The sequence below is a fragment of the Kogia breviceps genome, chromosome 6 (genome assembly GCF_026419965.1).
Source record: "Kogia breviceps isolate mKogBre1 chromosome 6, mKogBre1 haplotype 1, whole genome shotgun sequence".
NCBI lineage: Eukaryota > Metazoa > Chordata > Mammalia > Artiodactyla > Physeteridae > Kogia > Kogia breviceps.
In genome coordinates this window covers 62,612,202-62,639,648 of record NC_081315.1, presented here as the reverse complement: position 1 = coordinate 62,639,648, position 27,447 = coordinate 62,612,202, and the positions used below count along the sequence as shown (strand labels likewise).

At 39.9% G+C, this 27,447-nt stretch overlaps 1 protein-coding gene across 4 annotated transcripts in view; it reads left to right on the top strand.

The window, feature by feature from the left end:
- RASGEF1B (RasGEF domain family member 1B) overlaps nucleotides 1-27,447 on the top strand; it is a 570,403-nt gene that overhangs the window by 93,020 nt on the left and 449,936 nt on the right. For all 4 annotated transcript variants that reach the window (XM_067035910.1, XM_067035911.1, XM_067035912.1 and 1 more), the window contains exon 2: nucleotides 21,167-21,214. In XM_067035910.1, the coding sequence (XP_066892011.1) occupies nucleotides 21,167-21,214 (48 nt within the window). The remainder of the gene's footprint in view (nucleotides 1-21,166; nucleotides 21,215-27,447) is intronic.

The window sequence follows — 27,447 nt, the reverse complement described above, 5'->3', positions numbered from 1 at the left end:
AAGTGAATCTCAATAACTTGGCATAGTTAGCAGGATCCCTAAACTCATAGCATGTCTGCAGTGGTGTCATAGAAGTACCAAGGGGGCTTCCTGGAAAAAGGGAGGTTTTAGGTAAATAACTGGGGAATTTATGTTTAGTGGCTAAAATTCCTCTGGGAGTCCTTTACAGAACTGATGTCTAAATGGGGTTGGATGAAGGACAGCTGTGACCCCAAAGCCAAATCAAAGTGTTTGAATCCAGAAAAAGTAAAATCATCTTTTATACCATTGGAATAGACCAACAAGCAGAATTTGTAGGAAGTGGTGGACATACATCAGTCCTAAGAAATTGCCGTATAGGTGGGAGTGGAAGTCTGATACTGAGGTTTATGATTGGAGAAATCCAAATTGAAGTTTTATTATAGTGTAGGTAGCAGAGGAATGGATATACTTCAGAACACCAGGAGTTCATTCTACTTTTGGTGTCTCTGAGCCCTTCTTGTGAAATTTGTGGCGACTACTCTGATGTAGTGAAAGAACCCCTTGTGAAGAACACGAGATGCTTCTATTGGATACTTTCAGAATCTAGACTTCGTGTGTATTTCTTTCCAGCATCTTGAGTGTTGGAAGAAGAAGCCACAGTACTGAGAGCATGGAAGTACTGGCCACAGCATATTGTCGTCTATCCTTTTAAGAAAACATAGGTTTTATTATTTAGTACTCACATTAAATTCTCCAACTAATTAAACAGGAAACTTAGAAGATAAGTATTTACATTTCAAAGGATCCTGTGCTTTAAAGAAAAGATTTACTGTAGGATTTTTTTTTACACAGAGTTATTCCTTGGGCATTCAAGTATACATTTATATAGCATTAATTAATTCAAAGTGACTAAGGAGAAAAGGAACCTAAATGTGAAGTTTTAGGAGCTATTATCAACTGGAGATCAGTTATAAACAAAGATAAGTTTCTCTTAAGGCAAAATGTGCGTCCAAAGGAAAACCAGATTTGATTTACAAAAATTATATTCACATAGCTTATCAAGCATACTTGTGCTGGTTTTGTGTAATGCTGTTGCTGAGTACCTTTCTTTGTCTTGGTGGTGTTTTTTGTGGTAGATTCCACAAACTATTATAGTCAGGAATGGGAAATCAGCTTTCAGTAACAGTACATTAAGGATCCCCTTCTTGGGTAAGGAGACTGCCCCTAAGATAGTCATAGATCTATCATCTGTTTTTATAATTTCAAGTCAGCACTCAGTACTGACAGCCTATGGAGTAGAAAAATAATGGTGCCCTACCTATCTATAATCTATATTTATGAAATTTCTACATAGGATTCTCTACAGACGAGTTCAGTGTTGTGGTTGGAACTTTGTATTTCCTACATTTTAGTCATTTATAAATAATACAGAGACTGATAATTAGTCACATAAATAATACAGAGGCTATCCATGACCTTATTTCTTTTTATTACCGTTATTCCTACTTAGACCATGATAATATATATTTGAAGGAGAAATGGAATAAGTCCCTATACTTTTCTTTTCTTTTTTTCTTTTTTTTGCGGTGTGGCCTCTCCAGTCGCAGAGCACAGGCTCCGGACGGTCAGGCTCAGCGGCCATGACTCACGGGCCCAGCCGCTCCGCGGCATGTGGGATCCTCCCGGACCGGGGCACGAACCCGTGTCCCCTGCATCGGCAGGCGGACTCTCAACCACTGCGCCACCAGGGAAGCCCCAGTCCCTATACTTTTGAAACCCCTTTGTTTATTGTCACAAGAGAAGACATGAAAAAAAAAAACTGAAATAGCCTTAACCATTTAAAAAAACAAGTGAAATAACTAAACATTAAGGCAGCAGTCATTGATTTACCACATATTATGTTCAAAAGGTAATCTGCCTGTTTGACTTCTCCCCTGAGATGCCTCACAAACATCTCAAAAGCAGCATATCCTAAATGGAACTCTATTTTCTCCTCCAAATCTATCCCCTTATCTCCAGTTTTCCGTTTCCACACACATCCACCCAGCTGTTCATGTAACTGTTTCTGATACACCTCAAATACAATCTGTAAACAAGTCCTGCTGATTCTGAAATGTTTTGACTCCATAAACTTGATCCATGGACATTGCCATTTTCTTAGTCTAAGACATGCTTTTTGTTCACCTGTACTATTACATTAGTGTACTAACTGGCCTCCCTTCTTCTCTCTTGGCTGCTCCCATCAATTATCCACCCACAGAGAGGAATGATTTTCCAAAGATATTTATCAGCCCATTTTATTCCCCTGGCTATAATTCATTAATAGCTTCTCATTGTACTTGGACTAAAATCCAAATTCCTTTTAAGGGGCTACAAACTCTTACATGATATGGCTCTTCTCCTCAACCACTCACTTTCTAGTCTTCAGCCAACCCTGTCAAGTATCTTGAACACATCGTGGGCTCTCTGCCCTAGGGCTCTGCTGCATCCCCACATCACACACCCAGTATACACGTGGCTCGCTGCTTTCCATCCTGTAGGTCTTGGCTCAAGTGTCAGCTCTTCAGAGAGACATTGCCTTATAGTTTTCTCTTTTACTCTCTTTCTCAGTTTCTTGTTGTTTCATTTATAGCACATAACATGTTTGTAATTTTTTTTTGTCTGCTTGCTTATGTATTTCTCACATCCCAACCAGTATGTAAATTCCACAAGAGCAAAGTCTATTCCTCTTGAACAAGTTCCTTGCTTAGTGTCTCGCACACAGTAGGTAACCAGTAAATATTTGTGGAGTGAATCATCTTGGAGTTCACTGTCCCACAGAAATGTTAAAAACCATAGCTCCTTTTTCAGGCACCTCATAAAATCCTATTTATTTCAAAGATGTAATTTATCCATGGCTCTAAGATTAGCAGCTTGAGTTATGGGTTCTGAGAACTGGGGCTATGAAGTGAGGCTCAGGAAAAGGAGAAGGATAATTTGCTTTCATTTTCTTTCTTTTTTCTTGTGAAGAAAATTTTTCAGATTTGCTCTCTCAGAAACTTTCAAATATACAATACATATTATTAACTCTAGTCACCATGGTGTACATTACATCTCCACAATGTATTAATTTTGTAACTGGAGGTTTATACTTTTTAACCCCCTTCACCCATATCATCCTCTCCTACCCCTGCCTCTGGCAATCACCCATCTGTTCTTTGTACCCCTGAGCTCATTTTCTTTTTTTGTTCTTGTCTTTTTAAGATTCCACATATAAGTGGGATCACACAGTATTTGTCCTTCTCTGTTTGACGTTTTTCACTTAGCATAATACCTTCAAGATCCATCTATGTTGTCGCAAATGGCAAGATTTCCTTCTTTTTTATGGTCGAATAATATTACATTATATATATAATGTAATATTACACACACACACACACACACACACACACACACACACACACACCACCACACCTTCTTTATCCACTCACTTATTGGTGGACATTTAGCTTGCTTCCATATCTTGGCTATTGTAAGTAATGCTGCAACGAACTTGGTTGTGTGTGTATCTTTTTGAGTTAGTTTTTTTTTTTTTTTTTTGCTTTCTTCAGATATATATCTAGGAGTGGAATTACTGGATCATATGGTAGTTCTCTTTTTAGTTTTTGAGGGACCTCCATACTGTTTTCCACAGTGGCTACAGCAATTTACATTCCCACCAATGGTGTACAAGGGTTCCCTTTTCCCCACATCCTTGCCAGCAGTTATTTTCTCTTACCTTTTTGATGGTATCCATTTTAACAGGTGTGAGGTGATAATTCATTGTGGTTTTGATTTGCATCTCCCTGGTGATTAGTGATATTGAGCACCTTTTCATGTACCCATTGGCCATTTGTATGTCTTCTTTGGAAAAATGTCTATTGCCCATTTTTAATTGGATTATATGGGTTTTTTGCTACTGAGTTGTATGAGATCCTAATATATTTTGGATGATTTGCAAATATTTTCATCCAGCCAGTAGGTTGCCTTTTCATTTTGTTGGTGGTTTCTTTTGCTGTGCAGAAGCTTTTTAGTTTGACATAGTACCAGTTGTTTATTTTTGTTTTTGTTGCCTTTGCTTTTGGTGTCAAATCCAAAAAATCATCACCAAGGCTGATGTCAAGGAGCTTACTTTCTTCTAGGATTTATATGGTTTCAGGTCTTATGTTCAAATCTTTGATCCATTCTGAGTTAATTTTTGTGTGTGGTATAAGATAGGGGTCCAATTTTATTTTCTTATATACAGATTTAGCTATAGGCAAATTATTAAACTGATAAAGTTTGTCTTCAGCATCTTTATAATTCCTTCCCTGCAGCCTTCTTTATTTTATATTGACTGTTGTAAGGGACAGAGATCTATTCATGAAAGGCCAAGAAAAAGGAGGTTATGTAATGGGCAACCAAGGAAGGAACTAGATCTCAGAGAAAGAGGAACTGGGAAGCCATTTAGAAAAAGCTCAGTTTCTCTCTTTCTCTTGTCTGTCTCTCTCTCTCTCTGTCTCTTGGGGCCCCAGCTATTCTCTGTCATATGTTCTATTCTCTGCTGTCTTGTTTACTCTGCTTACTTATAACTTGGGTTTTTAAAAAGTCATCACAGCCAACACTTTCTAGGATCCTTTTATACTGTAACTCTTAAGCTTTAGTTCCAATTATCTGAGCCAGGCTATAGGCTGCTTTCTAGCCTATTTGTTGGCTTCCCATTGGGTTACTTGTCCGTCCTTGGACCAATCATCTGTGCCTGAGGTAAGGTGTGAGGCCATGTAATGCAAACATGGTCATGGAGGCAGCAGGTGTGAGTTGTTCACACTCCCCTAGAAAGGAATATGCATGGGCAGGAAAGATCTACATCTCCAGTACCATGTCTCAATTCATAATGCCCTCTTTTCAACTTACCAGCTCCCTTACTCTGGCCTAAGCATCCATTCCAAGCCCTCAACCTAAAACCTGCCCAACAGGACCCATAAGTACCCACCCTTTTAACCCACCCTTTTAGTTCAGTTTTACTTTACCTAGATAGAGTGGTTATGATCCCTGTGTGATAGGCACTGTGCTAGTCACTTGAGATACAAAATTGAATAGAATATGGTCGCTACTTTCAAGGAGTTTGCAGTATGGATTAAGGGGATGGTCCAGTATACCATCAACTATTTTTTAGTGTGCTCAGTGGTATTACAGATTGGTATAACTAAAGTGTGTTTTCAGAGTCCGGTGGTGAAGGTTAATAACTGTGCAGGAGTAGAAAGAGAGAGCAGGATAAGACTTCACAGAAGACCTGACGCTGCAAGTGGGTTTTGAAAGATGAGTTGGAGTTGAGAAGGGGATGAAGTTATTAGCAAAGCATAGATCTGTAAGTCACAGCTTGTTAGACAACAGCTCTGTCTGATGTGTGAAGTACAGGGAACAGGAGTACTACTAAGATATGGGCTGGAAAACTGGGGTGGAATCCAACTACTGGTCATGGTGCAGCAATAGGTGCTTATTAAACTGACAATACGTGTTTACTAAACATCTAATATGTGTCAAAAAGAGCTCAGAAGAGAGCTACATTTATATGACATCATATTTAAACACACGGGTGTGGATGATATCTTCCAGGAAGAACATGCAAAGAAAAAATGAACTGGGGGTGGTGTGGAGGAGACACTGACATTAAAGATATCACAAATAGCATATTGACAAAGTAGGAGAGAACCAGGGGAGCGTAGAGGTAGAGGCCGTGGGAAGAGATTCAGGAAAGTAGGAGTAGTCAGCAGTGTCTGTCAGAAGCTGCAGAATGATCAGATAAGGTGAAGACTCTGCAATTTGGCATTTAGGAAGTTTATTATGAGTGAGACATAGAGCAAAGAGGCAGTGGGGACTCTGGGGGTAGAGGGTAGCAGGTAGTCACGGCCCAGTTTTGCCTGGAGCTGAGCCTGCACAAAGGAGTCTCATTTAAGTCAGTTTGAATACTTTGTTAGCAGCTCTTAGAAAAGGTTTGTTGAGGAAGGAGATTGAAGTTCTTGGCTTAAATGAAGGTTCTGGATTATTTATGGATTTAATTTATCCCTGGGACCCATGTCCCTAGTTGACACAAGCTATCAAGAGTTAGCTGCATTTTTTTCTTCTTGAAAAAGTAGGAAGAAGATTTAATCACCACTGAGTTACACTAATAGAGATTTTAATGAAACTGGGCTGGGCTAGGACTGGGAGGTTGCATAAGCTATCTGAGAGTGAACATTCCTCTGGGTGCACTCTGTGCACGGGTATAATTCTTAGGACTGAAATATACTATTTAATCCAAAGAGCTCACGGGGTTTTCATAAATGCAGTTTAATTTAAAGTCCATGCAAATATGCGTAGTACATAAAAAGAATTTTCTGGGAATTTTAAGCCTCTGTATAACTTAGATAAAACATAAAAAGAAAATGTTCAATAAATTTGATAGCATGGATTTTTCTCTGGCAGTCCAGTGGTTAGTACTCTACGCTTCTGCTGCTAAGGACCCAGGTTCGATCTCTGGTTGGGGAACTAAGATCCCACACACAAGATGCACAGCGTGAGAAAAACAAACAAACATGAAGTCTCACCAAACAAAGAATATCAATAAAGATTAAAAACTATTAAAAATTTTTGATAGCTGGCTCATTTAAATTAGTTTACCTTCCATGGAAATCAAGGTAAAGACTATTGACTGAAACCCCGCCTCCCTTCTACCTATTCAGCTTTTCTTTGAGGATAATTGAGAGGGTCTGAAGAATTGTCACCATCTGGAGCTTAGGGATCATTTCCTACAGCGTCCCCATTTTGCAACGAGGAAACTGAGGGCCACAGAGGAGAAGTGATGTGTCCAAGTGCCTACCTGTTTCATGCCAGAGCTGGAGAAAGAATTGAGTTGGGGGTACTTGCTATAGGGTGAAACCCACATTCCTACTGATGCTAGCAATAAAAAAGCAACAAGGGTACAATCCTATTAACTCTCCTAACTCACTAGTCCTCTTTAATACTGCCAGAGTTTTCTTTCCAAAACAAATCTGTCTGTGTTATTCCTTCTGTATAAAATTCTTCAGTGGCTTCCCACTGCTTATGGGATGAAGCCCAGATTCCTTTGGATAATAAACGCCTACCTATTTCTCTGGTCCTGTGGGCCCACTTTCTGCTCCTCGAGCTCTGCCTTTCAGACACACTTACCTGTGGGCAGTCCCAGACTCATGTTCTCACACCTTTTCTCTATCCCTTTCTGGGATTCCCCTGCTCCTTCCAGTGCTTACCACTGCCTGCTCATCAACCAAACTCAGCCGAAGCACCACCGCCTCCCAGAGGCCTTCCCGTACCTTTTCCCTTTGTGCTGTCTTTCTAGGAGGTTGCATATCTCTGTATGATACCTGCCACACTGATTGGAAGTCATTTGCTTATATGTTTGACTCTTCGACTAGTAGATCCTTGAGTTCAGAGAGAATGTCTTACTCATTTTCACATTCTGAGCGCACAATGTCTGGGATGTGTCGGTGCTCAGTACATGATTGTGGAATTGAATTGAACCATAACAACAAATCCAGTAGTTGTGAGCCTAATAGAAAATTTAGGTGAGATTATCCCATGAGCCCTTACCGGGTTGAAACTGCCCTACTTTGCCTACCTCTTCCATCTGTTCTTCACAACATTATGGAGAAATTGGTCAACTCATTATTCTCCAGGGACACCACGTGCATTTATTTCTCGCTGCCGTGCCCTTGTCCGTGGTGCTACCCCTGCCTGGCAGGCCTGTCTCCTTGTTTATCTAGGAGTTATTGACTACCTATACGTCTGACGTTGTGCTCGGCTCTTATCTTCACCTGTCTGAATAGGACCCTGCCATTCCAGGTCACCTCAAGTCCTATTCACACTTGCATTTTCTAACCAACGCCCTCTTTATAACTTTATCACTTCCTATAGGTCCTGTGTATTTGATATTTAATATAAACTCTCTTTTATGCCTAATTTTCATTCTGAGACTATTACATACCCACTTAACTAAGTTATAAGACTCTCGAGGGCAGGAACTGTATCTTCAGCTCCTAACTTTAGGACGTGCCTGAATAAATGTTGGCCAGTGATTGAGAGGACTCAAGGGACTTTTCCATGGTGAGGCTTTGTGATTTTGCTACTGGATTCAGCTGAGTGTGATTCCCACGGAGGCATTTCAGGCTGGCCATGGTCAGGGGTTCTGGAAATGAAGGGTGACTTTCAGAAGCATAATTGTCCATGTTCATTAAAACTAAATATCTCCCAGATGGGAAGACTAGATCATGTAGAGATTTTTCCAATTTGCAGTGACTTATAGACATAATACAATAGCAATTAAAATCTGATTGGGTTGGAGAGAAGAGTTTATCTGAAAGAATAGCCAGAATTTACAAAAGAATTTCTATTTTTGAAAGGCTATCCCTATTAGATCTTAAAGCACAAAGAGTTATAGTAGTTAAAATATTTTTGTACTCATCCACAGATTGAAAATATATCAGTCTTTTGTTGTATGTATGTTTCATACTATACTGCAAAAAAACCTTAATATACTTTTTCCTTTCTCCCCTTTCCTAGGGACAGCAAGGGAAGGAAGCAGATTATCAAAGAAAAGGTATTGGGAAGTATTTCAAAAATCCATGTCCCTTTCCCATGAAAATTTAGTTATATGAGTCAAGAGATAACATAAAACAGTGGCAAAGGGCAGATTTTTTCTTAAAAATATTTTTGAGATGACTATTTAGCAGTTTGGGGGGTTAATTTAAACTATCTAGGGCTTCCCTGGTGGCGCAGTGGTTGAGAATCCGCCTGCCGATGCAGGGGTCACGGGTTCGTGCCCTGGTCCGGGAAGATCCCACATGCCGCGGAGCAACTAAGCCGGTGAGCCATGGCCGCTAGGCCTGCGCGTCCGGAGCCTGTGCTCCGCAACGGGAGAGGCCACAGCAGTGAGAGGCCCGCATACCACAAAAAAAAAAATAAATAAATAAACTATCTAGTAAAATAAGTACCAAATAGAAAGCACAAAAAGAAAAAAAAAAGTAAATGTAAAAAAATCAGACCACAGTCTAGCATGAAGAAAATAACCTGAAGATTTATCGAACTTTAGAGGGGGGGTGTATTTTATGTGTTTCGGGTTTAGAAAGGCTTAATGATGACCCTGTAGCACGTAAAGATCGACAGTAATTGTCCTGCCTATCCGGCACCGTGTCCCTAAGAGCACCTTGAACAAAGTGGTTCAGTAACTACTTGTAGAAAGTGGGGACACGTGGATGTCTGAGCGAGTGTGTACGCCCTTCAGTGTGATGAACTGTGAGAGTTCTCTGGGTGCCTGTTTTGACTCCTTTTGAACCCTGGAGGGAGGAGGCGAAAAGACCTCATGGGGCCATCAGGCATCACTTCTGACCCTTCGGGGCTGTGCTAGTCTTCATATTCTACGGGAAGAAGGCAGAGGAGGATGAGATCTTGGAATCAAAAGATAAAAATATGAAGCTCTTTCAAGGATGTAGGAAGGGGAGGGAGTGGATTGGTGGATGAGGTGAATTTCTAAATACTCTTTAATCTTAATCCTCTTCTTTTTGTTGTGGTTAGTAAAACGCTCATGTCCCCTCTTCTTGCTAAAATAACTAATAGAGCGGGGCGAGCCGAGAAACGCATTCCTTCGTCTGGATTTTTTTAAAATTTCATGAATAAGTGCTTACCTTGTGCTTTCAGAGAGCTAGAGAGAAGACAGACATAACCCTTGCTTTGGAGTTTAACATGTGAAAGTAACTGGTCTTTATTAGTATTTTCCTTGTGGCATTGTGTTTTCAGGGAATGCTCAATATTAGACTTCGGCACATTAATTAACCTTGGAAGCGTATGAATCCAGAATACATTATAGTCATTTGTCTTGGCCTTGTTCGTGTGCTGCGTTCATCATTGTTTTATTTTTGAACATGGCTCCTCCTTTCCCTCTTGTCTGTAGCGTTATTAATAGTAGTAGGAGCTTCTCGGCTTCAGTCAATGGCGTGCCTGAGAGGGACGTTCAAAAGAGATAGGAAGGATTCATCTCCCAAGTAATTTGTGTGCTGGGGAGTACCACTCCTTAGAAACCCTGTCCTTTGTGGTTCCTGATAGGCCTGGCATAGAGGGTGAACCACAGCCACCAGGGCAGACGGAGAAACTGGACCTTAGAACTAAAGCCCTCCTCCCCGCTCCACCCTGGGTAGACAGGTGCTAGGAGAGCGCCAGTAAGAGGCACCAGCTGACAGTGGGAAGAAAGAACAGGCAGGTAGGCAGACCACGGCACCCAAGCTGGGGCAATCCCGGGGGGGGGACAGTGTGAATGTAGAGAGCAGGCAGCGGGGCATATGGGAGTTGATTGCATGCAGTGGTTAGGAAGGGCAGCTTTTAGAAGCAACACAAATGTCCATCAACAGATGAATGGGCAAAACGTGGTATATACATGCAATGGAATATTATTCAGCCTTAAAAAGGAAAGCGGTCCTGACATATGCTACAATGTGGATGAACTTTGAGGATATTATGCTAAGTGAAATAAACCAGTCACACACACAAAAAACACTGTATGTATTATTCCACTTATATGAGGTTCCTAGATTAGTCAAATTCATAGATAGAGAAAGTAGACTAGTAGTGGTTTCCAGGGGCTGGGGGAACTGGGGAAGGAGGCATTATTTAACAGGTGTAGAGTTTCAGTTTCACAAGATGAAAAAGTTCAGGAGCTCAGTTGCACAACAATGTGAATGCACTTAATATTACTGAACCGTACACTTGAAAATGGGTACTATGGTAATTTTAGGTGTATTTTACCATATTTACAAATTGGAAACAAATCAGAGATGATGTAAAAGGAAAAAAGGAAGGCAGCTTTGAAGACAGGCCGCCTGAGTTCAAATCCTGGCACAGACACTGACTAGATGGGTGCCTTTGGGCAAATCAGGTAACCTCTCTGAGCTTTGGTTTTCTTTTTCAAATGGGACTGACAATAATAGTACCCATACTATAGGATTTGTTGTGAGAATTAAATGAGATACTATATGTAAAGCCCGTGGCACTTAGAAGAACACAACAGTGTTAGTTTTCACCATGATTATCAGAATAATATGTGACCTTTTAAGCGTACAAGCAGGCAGTTTTCTTCAGGATGTCTGTCAGCATTCTAAGGGCATAGGGTTCCAGATACGAGGCTCAGATTGAGGGACATGACTTCAGTTCTTAGTGGGGCCTATAAAGAATAAGGTGTGACCTCATGCCAGAGTCAACAAATATTTATGGAGTACATGCTAGGGGCTGGATTCTGCTCAAAGTGTAGAAAGACAGTGATATAATCCTGCTCACAATATGGTGGGTGTATTGTCAAGTTATTAAAGGGAAAATTCAGTTATATGAATTATGATACCTAATAAGGACTTAGATATATTGCAGAGCCCCAGTCAGTTATTAGAATTATACCACAAGATAAAAATTAGATTAAAAACAAAGGTGATGCTATTTATTAAGATTTTGCCAATTCCTGGTGCCATAAATCCCAGCTGAAACTAGCTTGAGCACATAATTTAATTTATTGCTTTACATAGTGAACACCTGGTTGTATACCTGGCTTCAGGAATGGCTGGACCCAGGTGTTCAAGTGTTTTTCTTAGGCAGTTCTTTACGCGGGCCTCTCACTGTTGTGGCCTCTCCCATTGCAGAGCACAGGCTCCGGACGCGCAGGCTCAGCGGCCATGACTCACGGGCCCAGCCGCTCCGCGGCATGTGGGATCCTCCCGGACCGGGACACGAACTCGTGTCCCCTACATCGGCAGGCGGACTCTCAACCACTGCGCCACCAGGGAAGCCCTCTTAGGCAGTTCTTTGTGATGAGGGTACCATGGCCACTAATGCCCTAGGTTTATATTCTATAAAATCAACCCTCCTGTTCTTCCTCTTTCCATTTCTTTTCTTCTTCCAGTCTTTTTCCTTTCCCTTTCTGAACCATTCCACTTAAAAGCCATTAAGTGAGGCTGAGCAAGCTAAGAGTCTGCTGCGGGCAGGGGTGGAAAGCCGAGGTGGCACAGAGCAGGATGTTGGACCCAATGGGGGTGAGGAGGGCATCCCAGGGGGAGGCTGTCCTGTGCAGGGGGGGATAACAAGAGCATCCAGTAGGACGGCTGCTCAGTGTATTGTGTCAAAGCCTGAGTGAGGTGAGGAGGTGTCCATCCAGTGCAGGTACTGGAGATCAGACAGGAGGAGGAGGGGATCCAGAGCAGAGGATGGCCTGGCATGGAGTGTTGGAGCCCAGGTGGGATGAGGAGGGTGTCTGTGGACAAAGGTGGCCCAGAGTGAGGTGTCAGCGCCTGAGAAGAGTGACAAGGCTCTCCCTGTGTGGGCAGGCAGCTCCCGGAGAGGGTCCGAGCCCAGGCGGGGCGAGGAGGGCCTGGATGCCCGCTGTGAGAGAAACGTGGTGCAAATATGGAAAGGGAGAAAAATAAAATCAACCCTGTGATACTGGATTGGAACTGGAGGTATTGGTGTGAATTCGTGATTTTCTGGTTGTGGATGGATGGATGGATGGATAGAGATGTAGAGTAAGAGATCAATATAAATGTAAATGTGTATCTCTGCAGTAGATATTGCTTTTTAAATATAAATATCCTAGGGTTTCTAAATACCATTCTCCACTGACAGGAGCCAGGGATTCTTGGAGAAATGGCTGATTGAAGGGTTGGGCAGGGAAGGCAAAAGATGAACCTGCAACATTTTGTTCATGCAAGTAGGGAAGCACTCAGAGAGTGAGAGGGGCATGTCCGAAGGACTCAGGAACAGTTTGAAGGGCTCCACACGCCACATCTGGGACAATTTGAGCTTCAAAAATAAATGACGACACTAAGAGGTTAAAACCCACTGAATAAAACAGGGAACCATGAGTTCAAACTGACACAGATTGAATGTTGGTGAAGAACTATGAAAAACAGACCTATTCATAGTCTCACCACAAAATACTTATTCCTTACAAAGGGAAAAGGCAGGGGAAGGTGGCGAGTCCTAAAGAAAGGCTGAAGTGCTGGTGCTGGAGATGTCTCGTTGCACTGGGAGTCTGACTTCTACAGACTCTTAAGCCCCTCGTGCTCTGGCTTCCACCCGCGTTTGGCCCATGGGCTGTGGCGGCAGGTGCTGGGAGGGTGAGGGGTAGACTTCTCTGCCTCTTTTCCAGCTGGGTTGCGGTGTAGAAGCTGCAGCGTTCTCCATAGTGCTCTCTCCTAGGCTACAGCTCTCCCTTCGGCCAGCGGTGATAATTACTGACCACTGATGTTAGCTTGGGGTGCGTCCCCACCATCCCTTACTGGTTTCCCTCGATCCTGTCTAAACCTCCATGCAACATCCCTCCATTAAACTCTCGCTAGAGTGCCCTCTGTTTCTTGCCGGGAGCCTGACTGATACAGCCATGTGGCACTGTTACCAGAGAGAAGGGCAGACAGATGTTCAGCAGCAACGATGGTGACTCACCACTGCTCCCAGATTAGACCATCCAGTCATCTCCCTTCAGATGGGGTTGGGTCCAGTGACCCAAGGTGTAAGAAGAGAATACAATCAGAGAAAGGGAATCTAGAAGGACCTGACAGCAGCTCAGTGACCAGAGAGGAATTTTGTCCCAGTCATTTATACCGGAAAGGAAGGACTCCTTAAAATTCTGTTGGAGAGTGACATACTTTCCCTCTCCCTCAGTTAAGGAGGCGGGGCCCTACATTATGAATAATTGCAGTTCAGAACATCATAGACCTTTTGAATTCAACTGTCTTTATGATTCTTCCAAAGAGGATCTGATTAAGAAACAATCCACAGGGCAGGGGAGTATCTTCTTTCAATACTGTGCAGTCTTGACTGCACTGTTATCACCTGGCAAATCATTAAGTGGCAGACGCTCTTGTTTCTGGAACCTTTCTGTTTCAGCCATTTCTTCTTTTGTGTTCTGGAAGGCAAGCACAGACAAGGATGTGAAGTGGAAGGATTTTTAATGTCACATCAATTCAGAGGTGTTCCTTGTTCCAGCCTCTGAACATGGGGTGACACTTCTGAATACCGCCTGCTAAGAGAGCCGGCTAGGACTCACATGACTTATTGGGTTGCTAATCACCCCATTTGAGAGTGAGCCCATTAAATTATCCTGCAGCTCCAATTAAGGGAACTCAGACCAGAGACCATATTTAAGAGTGCTCCCTTGTATATATGTGCCACATCTTCTTTATCCATTCATCTGTTGATGGACGCTATATACAATGGAATATTACTCAGCCATAAAAAGAAATGAAACTGAGTTATTTGTAATGAGGTGGATAGACCTGGAGTCTGTCATACAGAGTGAAGTAAGTCAGAAGGTGAAAGACAAATACCGTATGCTAACACATATATATGGAATCTAAGAAAAAAAAAATGTCATGAGGAGCCTAGGGGTAGGACGGGAATAAAACACAGACCTACTAGAGCATGGACTTGAGGATATGGGCAGGGGGAAGGGTAAGCTGGGACAAAGTGAGAGAGTGGCATGGACATATATACACTACCAAACCTAGGGTGGATAGCTGCTAGTGGGAAGCCGCCGCATGGTACAGGGAGATCAGCTCGGTGCTTTGTGACCACCTAGAGGGGTGGGTTAGGGAGGGTGGGAGGGAGGGAGATGCAAGAGGGAAGAGATATGGGAACATATGTATATGTATAACTGATTCACTTTGTTGCAAAGCAGAAACTAACACACCATTGTGAAGCAATTGTACTCCAATAAAGATGTTAAAAAAAAAAAAAGAGTGCTCCCTTGTCAGTTTCATCCAGGGGTTTAAATTGAATTCTTACTATTGGTAGGGAAAACTGAAACATGTCCTAATTCTGCTAAAAGTAGCAGAGAAATCATATACTGGGGTGCCTTTTCCGATGTGGGCAGGATCGCTCGTGAGGAGAAGGGGTGGTATTTGCTGGGAGAAGTCACTTACATTCCCTTTTGGTTTCCATTCAAGTCCTGCTTGCTATGTACTCAGTCACGACTGCAGACTTAGATGTCAGAATGCTCATTTTCATAAATAAGTCTGGAAAACAGAAGTACATTCATCTCTTGCTGTTTTCAACCTTGGAGTAACTTTACAGAACCCACTGTTTTAATTAACACTGACTTGACAAGAGTTCAGGTCAGAATTCGAGGACAGCTTGGTATAATTTGACTATAGAAGAAAATCAAGGATTTCTTTTATAAGTTATGAGTTATAAGTTTTATAAGTTATTTCTTTTATAAGTTTCCTTCAGCTGCTGCTGCCACTTTTTATGTACACTGTGTGTATGTGGGGTGGAGGGTTAGCCTTATGAGGTAGGCTATTTTTATTTAAATGTCTTGAAGACTACAATAAAACACCATGCAGGCATTCCCCAGATTAGGTGCACCTGATTTGTGAATGTTTGTTGCAGGTGTGTTGCCAGTTAATTAATAACCCTTCCCCTTCCTGCCTCACCACAAAGCCGCTCTGTTCTCCTTCCCTTCCGCCATTTGCTGCCTCTAGAGAACATCTTGGGGTCCTTGGCCACCGATGCCAGCTCAAGTCTGGCTTGGGTACATTTCTGATCTACTGCCTTTTCCCTACAACTTTCTTTCTGAAGCGATTGTTTGTGCAACACAGTTTCTGGGTGTTCTCTGATTTTCACTACTCTAGACTCTGCTAAATTCTTCCCTGGGCAGTTATTCCCATATGAATAGTGTAGTAGTTTTTAAGACCATGGGCTTGAATCAGACCAACTAGTTCAAGTCTTGGTTCTGCCACTTAACAGCAGTATGAGTTTGGGCAAATTATTTTGCTTCCTATATCTCAGTCTTCCCCTCTATAAAACTGAGATAATAATACAATTATATTTATCTCTTAGCCGTGTTATGTGGGTCATGTAAAAGATGTAAGTTGGATGGTGTGCTGGGAACACCTTGTAAGTGCTCAGAAAAGGTGAGCGGCTGATGTTTATTATTTTTATTTTAGTTTCTTCTTTTTCTTCCTTCCCCATCTTTCCTCTCTTTTAAATTTTACTCATTTATTTGAGGAAAACAAGTTTTTTCCCCCTTTTGATTGTCTCCCCTGATTCTCTGTTGGACCACAGGGGACAATGGGCAATAGTCCCCAGTGAGGGCTGGCCTGGGCACAGTGTGCCCTGCCACAGGGAGATGCTTAACAACTGCTTTGTCTTCCTGCTTTTCTTCACCCCTTAGTAGTCCTAAGTGACCCTATTCATAGCTGCTACAGAGCAGAGTAATGCTGGGTTGCACTTGAATCAAGAAAAGCAAAACCATCTGCTTGGGAGGGGAGGTGCAGGGGAAGCATCAGACATGAGCCGTCATTCATCAGCAGTGAATACCATGTCCTGAAATTTCTAGTAAGGCCACTTCAGGACTCCAGAGTTTCTACCTTAGTCTCCATCTTCTTCAAATTACACATACTTTTTTATTTTTCAAGATGTATAGAAAAAGCAAAATGGTTTCTTAATTGATTTTTAGTATTTTTATGCTTTGTATAGGTGTTAGTACTGTGATAGTATACTATTTTTTTAATTGAAATTGCAGAGCATTTTGCTTATATCAGAGGTTAAATAGGGCTTTGTGTTATAGCCTATAAAATTACTTCTGTGTGGAAATAAACTCTAAGTCCTTAACACCTAACTAATGAAAGAAATTTTTAGAAGGCCACACTTTTGTAAATGTGGACTTAATGTATAGCATGATATGTACAATGCAGGTGGTATTTTACCAGGCCTAACCTCCATTCTCTCTAGATAAAATATTTACCAGAAGAGATCAAAAAACTCATTTAATGTCAAATGAAAATATTATTTCTCTGGAACTGGATTGGTTTTTGTATTAATCAGCGTCCTCCAGACAAACAGAACCAGTAGAAATATATTTCTATATATATATTTCTATATATGTATATATTTCTATATACGTATATATTTTTCTCTCTCTCTCTCTCTCTCTCTCTCTCTCTCTCTATATATATATATATATATATATATATATATATATATATATATATATATATATTTCTTCAAAGGCAGGAAAAGATGGACCTCCCAATTCAAGAAGATAGGGAATTTGTTCTTCCTTAGCCTTTGCTCCCATTTGAGGCCCCAACAGTTTGGATGGTGCCCACCCATACTGGTGAGGCTGGACCTCTTTTCTCAGTCTGCTGAATCAAATGTTAATCTCTTCCAGAAACATCCTCACAGATATACCCAGAAATCATGTTTTACCAGATATCTGAGCATCCCTTAGCCCAGTCAAGTTGACATAAAATTAACCATCACAGTTTTTAATCCCTTTTATAAATGGAAGTCTTGTCTTTTAGGTCATGTTTACTATTATGACTTTGAGTTGAGTCTAAAGGCCATATTCACAGATGTTTATGACATTTAATATGGTATAGAAACCCAACTAAATTTCTAAAAATATACATAAACACAGAATCTGTGTGCTTATGTTTTTAAACTGGAGAGGTTAAAAAACCATTGCAGATCTGCTTTTGGAGTAGTTTGAGTACTTTACCAACATTCAGCCTGTTTCAATTATCCTGTGCCACCCACTGGTTAAATCAGATTAAGAATTTTAACACCAGGCATTTAAAAGAGAAAGGGAAAAGAGGTTCATTTATTTGTATTCTTCAAAGAGAAAGAGAGAGAGAGGGCCAGTTTCCATATTTTCCTACTTTTCATCCCAAGTTACCACCATTCTTCTCAGGCAGGTGGTCCTCAAGTTGTCCTTAGTGGACCATGTATCTATTTGAATTTCCTTAGATGCTTGTTAGCATGCAGATTCCTGGGAGGCACCCCAGACCTCCTACTTGGAATTTCTGGAATTGAGTTTCAGCAAATTACGTGGTTAAGAGCCCCCTAAATGATCTTTGTGAACTCTAAAGATTGAGAACCACTGATCCAGACATTCTTCCTTAGGATGTATGTGGTTGACAATGAATGTGATGATAATGGCCCCTTTTGATTATGACTTGGTTTTGCTGGACTTCCATTTTTGGATTCTTTTTAAAAATAAATTTATTTATTTATTTTTGGCTGTGTTGGGTCTTCGTTGCTGCACGCAGGCTTTCTCTAGTTGTGATGAGCGGGGGCTACTCTTTGTTGCAGTGCGCGGGCTTCTCATTGCAGTGGCTTCTCTTGTTGCAGCGCACAGGCTCTAGGTGCGTGGGCTCAGTAGTTGTGGCTTGCAGGCTCTAGAGCACAGGCTCAGTAGTTGTGGCGCACGGGCTTAGTTGCTCCGTGGCATGTGGGATCTTCCCAGACCAGGGCTCAAACCAGTGTCCCCTGCATTGGCAGGTGGATTCTTAACCATTGCGCCACCAGGGAAGCCCCCATTTTTGGATTCCTGACTTCTTTGGGATAGATTTGTCAGGGTCTATGTAATATCAGTTTGCTAGGGTTACATAATAAAATGTTACAGACTGGGTGGCTTAAACAATGGAAATTTATTCTCTCACAGCTCTGGAGGCTAGAAGCCCAAGATCAAGGTATCAGCAGAGTTGGTTTCTGGTGAGAGCTCTTTCTTTGCCTTGCAGATGGTGTCTTCTTGGTCTTCACTTGGTTTTTCCTCTTCATTTTATAAGGACGACAGTCATATTGGATTAGACCTATCCTTAGAACCTCACTGTATCTTATTTACCTCTTCACAAGACCTATCTCTGAATATGGTCACATTGTAAGGTATTGGGAGTTAGGAATTCAACATATTAATTTTGGGGGGAAACAATTCATCCCATAACAGAAGGAAGTGTACTCCTGATTGGTCTCTTGGTCTGTCTTCTAAGGTAGCAGGAAGGAGGTAGGGACGATTACAACTTGCTTTTCATTGGCTTTGCTCCTCCTAAGCTCCATTTCTTTGAATGTCTAATTACTTTGATAGTCTAATTACTATTGGCTCAACTGCTTTAAATGACTAAGAGCAGCAGTTCTCAAAGGAAATCTGAGAAGCCAAAACTCTTTTCATAATTTATATTAAGAAGATGTTCTTTGCTTTTTTCACTAGGTAACATCTGCACTGATTGTGCAAGTGCAATGGTGGCTAAAACTGTTGATGCTTTAGCATGGATTAAGGCAGTAGCACCAAGTTGTACTAGTAGTCATAATTTCACCACTGTGCATTTGTATTGCAGGAAATAAAATAGCAGTTTCACTTTAAAATGCCCTTGATGAAGTAGGAAAAATTAGGTTTACTAAATTTCAGTCTTTGAAATTTTCGTATCATCTTTTTAGTAGTTTATGTGACAAAATGGGAAGTATGTGTAACACGCTTCTACTGCATATAAACATTCAGTGGCTGTTTTGAAGAAAAGCACCTTGATTGAATTGTGAGCCAAACTAGCCTTTGTTTTCATGAAACACCATTTCAACTTCAAAGGACAAGTGAGAGGTGAACTCCTAACCAGAGTCTTATTCAGACTCATGTAGCTGGCAGACATGTTCGCAGAAATGAGTGAAGTGAGCCTGTCGCTTCAAGAAAAGCAACTGACAGTATTTGTTACCCATAATAAAATGCAAAGCTTTCAAGAGAAAATTAGAAGTTTGGAAAACTTGTATCTGTTACTGTGAGCTTGATAGTTTACCAAGAGTTGAAGATTTTTCTGGTGAGGCTGATGATGAACAAACGTGAGTTTTTTCCATATTATGTAATGAAATGTGTCAGTAGTTGGGAAATCAGCATAACTCACTGAACCACTGTTTTCCAGATGATCCAATGCATGATGCTACAAACATGTGTGGGTGAAAAATCTATTCAAAGTGCAAGATAGACCAACCAGTTTTTATGTAACAGAGTATAAAAAGTTCATTGGTATGATTTATTCTACATAGTAACTAACCTTTAAGAAACTACCAATTGTCAAGTTTTGAGGTCATATCAGAGAAGAATATTCACAATTATTTGAAAAGATTATTACAAATACTTTTTCCTTTTCCAACTACATAACTGAGTGAGGCTGAATTCTTTTCATTTACTTTAACCAAAAACATATCATATCAAAATAGATTAAATGCAGAAGCTCGTATGAGGATCTGTCTTCTATTTAAGCTAAACGTCAGAGATTTGCAAAAACATGAAAAATATACCATCTTCTCACTAATTTTTTCTGTTTAGGAATATACATAAAAATATGTTATTTAATATGTAATGGGTTTATTATTGCTATTTTAAAATGAATAAATAAATGCATATTTAAAAAAATTCTCATTTCCAGTTGCTAGGACAATGATTGTCAATGGATATAACCCAGATAAACAAAAGCTCTTTGGGGACCCCTGTAATATTTAAGAGCGTAAAGTAATCCTGAGATCGAATAATTTGAGGACTACAGACTAGGCTTTTTTCTAGGTACAGTGTAGTAATTGGCTTAGAGTTAAATTTGATTCATGGTGCACTAAATGCCAAATGTATTCACTATCTGAATGCTAAACATAGTAAGCTTGATTTTGCTTTTTTCTCATTGGGAGAAAAATCATAACGGTATCTATACCAAAATATTCTTAATTAATGCTTGTTTTAGCTTTCCTAATTCCAAATAAGATTAGATAATCTTGAACAAGTTGGAAAATAAAAAGCCCTCTATAAGAGCTAATGTTTTTGAGAGCTTCGTTTCCACCTACTGAAAATACATTTAAATTAGCAGAGATTAAAATCTTCTTTATTGAAATGCACTTGGAAATCTTGCCATAAATGTGCCCTTTTCTTCATTCTGCCTCTATTTTCTCTTTTTCCAATTTATAGAGCAGTTTTTTTGGTCTACTCTTCTTTCTTCCTTTCCTCTTCTTTTATTCATTTCCCCTCCATTCCCTTTGCCTTATTATAGCTGGAAGTTATTTGCTCATGCGTTGCAGTTTTCAGTTTCTGCTGGTGTCCTCTAAGAAAGATGCTGAGTCGGTAAATATGAGCCAGGCATTGACAAAGTGTAGGTGCATCTTTGCTGTCTCAGCTCCAGGACTTCCATTCAGTATGTAAAACTCAACACTGGAGTCTATGCTCTGCTTCTATTCTTAGATTTACAGAGGCTGTGAAGGAAGGTTAGGGGAAAGAATTTTTAAAAATTAATTAATTCGTTTTCTTTTGGCTATTAAGTGAAAACTTATACCTTCTAGAAGAAATGACTTGAGAATAAGTTCTACCATTATATTGTGTTCTTCATAAATTTCTTTCTCATTTTTCCTCTAGTCCAAAAGTCACTCCCGAGTTGGCCTGAAATCAAGCACCAAGCAAAAGGTATGCTATTTTCCCCCTCTGCATTGCTCCTTTAAAAAAATAGTTAGTTTGGTGAGTGCTTATGTTTTTTTTTCCTGAAAAGAATGACTTGTTTTTGGAAGGCAAGGATTACCCAGAAACCGAGTGTTTTTGGTTTTCATTTACTTTGGCTCCATAATTGCAAAAATGAAATTGGAGAGAGATCCTTGAATTGAAATGGAATCTAGCAGCCCGGTGACAGAACCTCGGAATTGGCATGGCTTACAAACAACTCTGAACGCAAGGTCAGAAGGTACTCTCCCAGATTCAGCTCTTTTATTTTCTTAGCCCTTCACAGTGAAGGCTTTGTTCCTGTATCAGTTCATATTTTTACTAAACTTCATTTTCTCAGCATCTGCTGTGGAGAATGACCCTCACCTATGACGTGTGGTGAATTGGCTAAATTATGAGCTCCGTGAGTCAGAAAGAATTGGCTTCAATTCCTGATTCTGTCACTTTACTAGCTGTGTGACCTTGGACATATTTGTATGAAGATAATTGTATCTCTTAATGTAGTATACTTTAAGGATAAAATGATATAATATATGTGAAAGCATTTATAACCCAGTGCCTAGCACAAAATAGGCACTTAGTAATTTTTAAAACTCTATAATGTTTCATTGATATTTTATTTATTTTTTTATTTTATTTTATTTTTTTTGCGGTACGCGGACCTCTCACTGTTGTGGCCTCTCCCGTTGCGGAGCACAGGCTCCGGATGCGCAGGCTCAGCGGCCATGGCTCACGGGCCCAGCCGCTCTGCGGCATGTGGGATCTTCCCGGACCGGGGCACGAACCCGTGTCTCCTGCATCGGCAGGCGGACTCTCAACCACTGCGCCACCAGGGAAGCCCCATTGATATTTTAGATGTACAAAATAATAGAAAATTTGAAATTCCAAAATTTTAATCCTTAGATGCACACACTTTTTTTTTTTTTTTTAGAGATGGGATTGGGCTTTTGGTCTGAGGCTAGTAGGCTGCCACTCCTTTTTATTTTTAAATTTAATTAAAATTTTTTATACAGCAGTTTCTTATTTGTTATCTGTCTTATACATATTAGTGTATACATGTCAATCCCAATCTCCCAACTCATCCCCCCTGCACCCCTCCCACTTTCCCCCCTTGGTGTCCATATGTTAGGTCTCTACATCTGTGTCTCTATTTCTACCTTGCAAACCGGTTCATCTGTACCATTTTTCTAGATTTAACATATATGTGTTAATATACAATATTTGTTTTTCTTTTTCTGACTTACTTCACTCTGTATGACAGTCTCTAGATCCATCCACGTCTCCACTAATGACCCAATTTCATTCCTTTTTATGGCTGAGTAATATTCCATTGTATATATGTACCACATCTTCTTTATCCATTCGTCTGTCTGTGGACGTTTAGGTTGCTTCCATGACCTGGCTATTATAAATAGTGCTGCAATGAACATTGCAGTGCATGTGTCTTTTTGAATTATGGTTTTCTCTGAGTATATGCCCAGTAGTGGGATTGCTGGGTCATATGGTAGTTCTATTTTTAGTTTTTTAAGGAACCTCCATACTACTCTCCATAGTGGCTGTATCAATTTACATTCCCACTAACAGTGCAAGAGGGTTTCCTTTTCTCCACACCCTCTCCAGCATTTGTTGTTTGTAGATTTTCTGATGATGCCCATTCTAACCGGTGTGAGGTAATACCTCATTGTAGTTTTGATTTGCATTTCTCTAATAATTAGTGATGTTGAGCAGCTTTTCATGTGCCTCTTGGCCATCTGTATGTCTTCTTTGGAGAAATGTCTATTTAGGTCTTTTGCCCATTTTTGGATTGGGTTGTTTGGTTTTTTAGTATTGAGCTGCATGAGCTGTTTATATATTTTGGAGATTAATCCTTTGTCCGTTGATTCGTTTGCAAATATTTTCTCCCATTCTGAGAGTTGTCTTTTCATCTTGTTTATGGTTTCCTTTGCTGTGCAAAAGCTTTGAAGTTTCATTAAGTCCTATTTGTTTATTTTTGTTTTTCTTTCCATTACTCCAGGAGGTGGGTCAGAAAAGATCTTGCTGTGATTTATGTCAAAGAATGTTCTTCCTATGTTTTCCTCTAAGAGTTTTATAGTGTCTGGTCTTACATTTATGTCTTTAACCATTTTGAGTTTATTTTTGTGTATGGTGTTTAGGGAGTGTTCTAATTTCATTCTTTTACATGTAGCTGTCCAGTTTTCCCAGCACCACTTATTGAAGAGACTCTCTTTTCTCCATTGTATATCCTTGCCTCCTTTGTCATAGATTAGTTGACCATGGGTGCATGGGTGTATCTCTGGGCTTTCTTTCTTGTTCCATTGATCTATGTTTCTGTTTTTGTGCCAGTACCATATTGTCTTGATTACTGTAGGTTTGTAGTATAGTCTGAAGTCAGGGAGTTTGATTCCTCCAGCTCCATTTTTTTCACTCAAGATTGCTTTGACTATTCGGGGTCTTTTGTGTCTGCATACAAATTTTAAGATTTTTTGTTCTAGTTCTGTAAAAAAATGCCATTGGTAATTTGATAGGGAGTACATTGAATCTGTAGACTGCTTTGGGTACAATAATCATTTTCACAATATTGATTCTTCCAATCCAACAACATGGTATATCTCTCCATCTGTTTGTGTCATCTTTGATTTCTTTCATCAGTGTCTTATAGTTTTCTGAGTACAGGTCTTTTACCTCCTTAGGTAGGCTTATTCCTAGATATTTTATTCTTTTTGTTGCAATGGTAAATGGGATTGTTTCTTTAATTTCTCTTTCTGATCTTTCATTGTTAGTGTATAGGAATGCAAGAGATTTCTGTGCATTAATTTTTTTATACTGCAACTTTATCAAATTCATTGATTAGCTCTAGTAGTTTTCTGGTGGCATCTTTAGGATTCTGTATGTATAGTATCATGTTATCTGCAAACAGTGACAGTTTTACTTCTTCTTTTCCAATTTGTATTCCTTTTATTTCTTTTTCTTCTCTGAATGCTGTCGCTAGGACTTCCAAAACTTTGTTGAATAAGAGTGGTGTGAGTGGTCATCCTTGTCTTGTTCCTCATCTTAGAGGAAATGCTTTCAGATTTTCACCATTGAGAATGATGTTGGCTGTGGGTTGTCATATATGGCCTTTATTATGTTGAGGTAGGTTCCCTCTATGCCCACTTTCCGGAGAGTTTTTATCATAAACCGGTGTTGAATTTTGTCGAAAGCTTTTTTTGCATCTATTGAGATGATCATATGTTTTTTATTCTTCAATTTGTTAATATGCTGTATCACACTGATTGATTCACATATATTGAAGAATACTTGCATCCCTGGGATAAATCCCACTTGATCACAGTGTATGATCCTTTTAATGTGTTGCTGGATTCTGTTTGTGAGTATTTTGTTCAGGATTTTTGCATCAATATTCATCAGTGATATTGGTCTGTAATTTTCTTTTTTTGTAGTACCTTTGTCTGGTTTTGGTATAAGGGTGATAGTGGCCTTGTAGAATGAGTTTGGGAGTGTTCATTCCTCTGCAATTTTTTAGAAGAGTTTGAGAAGGATGGGTCTTAGCTCTTCTCTAAATGTTTGATAGAATTCACCTGTGAAGCCATCTGGTCCTGGACTTTTGTTTTTTGGAAGATTTTAAATCACAGTTTCAATTTTATTACTTGTGGTGGGTTTGTTCATATTTCTATTTCTTCCTGGTTCAGTCTTAGAAGGTTATACCTTTCTAAGAATTTTTCCGTTTCTTCGAGGTTGTCCATTTTATTGGCAAAGATTTGCTTGTAGTAGTCTCTTATGATGCTTCATATTTCTGCTGTCTCTATTGTAACTTCTCCTTTTTCATTTCTTATTTTATTGATTTGAGTCCGCTCCCTCTTTTTCTTGATGAGTCTGGCTAATGGTTTATCAACTTTGTTTATCTTCTCAAAGAACCAGCTTTTAGTTTATGGATCTTTGCTATTGTTTTCTTGTTTCTATTTCATTTATTTCTGCTCTGATCTTTATGATTTCTTTCCTTCTGCTAACTTTGGGTTTTGTTTGTTCTTCTTTCTCTAGTTCCTTTAGGTGTAAGGTTAGATGGTTTATTTGAGATGTTTCTTGTTTCTTGAGGTAAGATTGTATTGCTGTAAACTTCCATCTTAGAACTGCTTTTGCTCCATCCCATAGGTTTTGGATCATCGTGTTTTCATTGCCATTTGTCTCTAGGTATTTTTTAATTTCCGCTTTGATTTCTTCAGTGATCTCTTGGTTATTTAGTAACGTTTAGCCTCCATGTGTTTGTGTTTTTTACATTTTTTTTCCCTGTAAGTTATTTCTAATCTCATAGCGTTGTGGTCGGAAAAGGTGCTTGATATGATTTCAATTTTCTTAAATTTACTGAGGCTTGACTTGTGACCCAAGATATGATCTATCCGGGAGAATGTTCCATGTACAGTTGAGAAGAAACTGTAATCTGCTGTTTTTGCATGGAATGTCCTATAAATATCAATTATATCTATCTGGTCTATTGTGTCATTTAAAGCTTGTGTTTCCTTATTTATTTTCTGTTTGGATGATCTGTCCATTGGCATAAGTGAGGTGTTAAAGTCCCCCACTATTATTGTGTTACTGTCAATTTCCTCTTTTATAGCTGTTAACATTTGCCTTATGTATTGAGGTGTTCCTATGTTGGGTGTATATATTTACAACTGTCATATCTTCTTCTTGGATTGATCCCTTGATCATTATATAGTGTCCTTCCTTGTCTCTTGTAACATTCTTTATTTTAAAGTCTATTTTATCTGATATAAGTATTGCTACTCCAGCTTTCTTTTGATTTCCAATTGCATGGAATATCTTTTTCCATCCCCTCACTTTCAGTCTGTATGTGTTCCTAGGTCTGAAGTGGGTCTCTTGTAGACAGCATGTATATGGGTTTTGTTTTTGTATCCATTCAGCAAGCCTGTTTCTTTTCATTGGAGCATTTAATCCATTCACATTTAAGGTAATTATTGATATGTATGTTCCTAGTACCATTTTCTTAATTGTTTGGGGTTTTTAAAAATAAGTCCTTTTCTTTTTTAAAAAAATAAATTTATTTATTTTGTTTATGATTTTTGGCTGTGTTGGGTCTTTGTTGCTGCATGCGGGCTTTCTCTAGTTTTGGCGAGTGGGGGCTACTCTTTGTTTGCAGTGTGCAGGCTTCTCATTGTGGTGGCTTCTCTTGTTGCAGAGCATGGGCTGTAGGGTGCACAGGCTTCAGTAGATGTGGCAAGTGGGCTCAGTAGTTGTGGCTCACAAGCTCTAGAGCACGGGCTCAGTAGTTGTGGCGCACAGGCTTAGTTGCTTTGCGGCATGTGGGATCTTCCTGGACCAGGGCTCAAACCCATGTCCTCTGCATTGGCAGGCGGATTTTTAACCACTGCATCACCTGGGAGGCCCTGTAGGTCCTTTTCTTCTCTTGTGTTTCCCACTTAGAGTAGTTCCTTTAGCATTTGTTGTAAAGCTGGTTTGGTGGTGCTGAATTCTCTTAGCTCTTGCTTGTCTGTAAATCTTTTGATTTCTCCATCGAATCTGAATGAGATCCTTGATGAGTAGAGTAATCTTTGTTGTAGGTTCTTACCTTTCATCACTTTAAATATATTGTGCCACTCCCTTCTGGCTTGTAGAGTTTCTGCTGAGAAATCATTTGTTACCCTATAGAAGTTCCCTTCTATGTTATTTGTCATTTTTCCCTTGTTGCTTTTAATAATTTTTCTTTGTCTTTCATTTTTGTCATCTTGATTACTATGTGTCTTGGTGTGTTTCTCCTTGGGTTTATCCTGCCTGGGACTCTCTGCACTTCCTGGATTTTGGTGGCTATTTCCTTTCCGACGTTAGGGTAGTTTTCGACTATAATCTCTTCAAATATTTCCTTGGGTCCTTTCTCTCTCTCTTCTCCTTCTGGGACCCCTATAATGTGAATGTTGTTGCATTTAATGTTGTCCCAGAGGTCTCTTAGGCTGTTTTCATTTCTCTTCATTCTTTTTTTTAATTCTGTTTTGTGGCAGTGAATTCTACCATTCTGTCTTCTAGGTCACTTATCCGTCTTTCTGCTTCAGTTATTCTGCTATTGATTCCTTCTAGTATATTTTTTCATTTCAGTTATTGTATTGTTCATCTCTGTTTGTTCTTTAATTCTTCTAGGTGTTTGTTCTTTAATTCTTCTAGGTCTTTGTTAAACATTTCTTGAATCTTCTCAA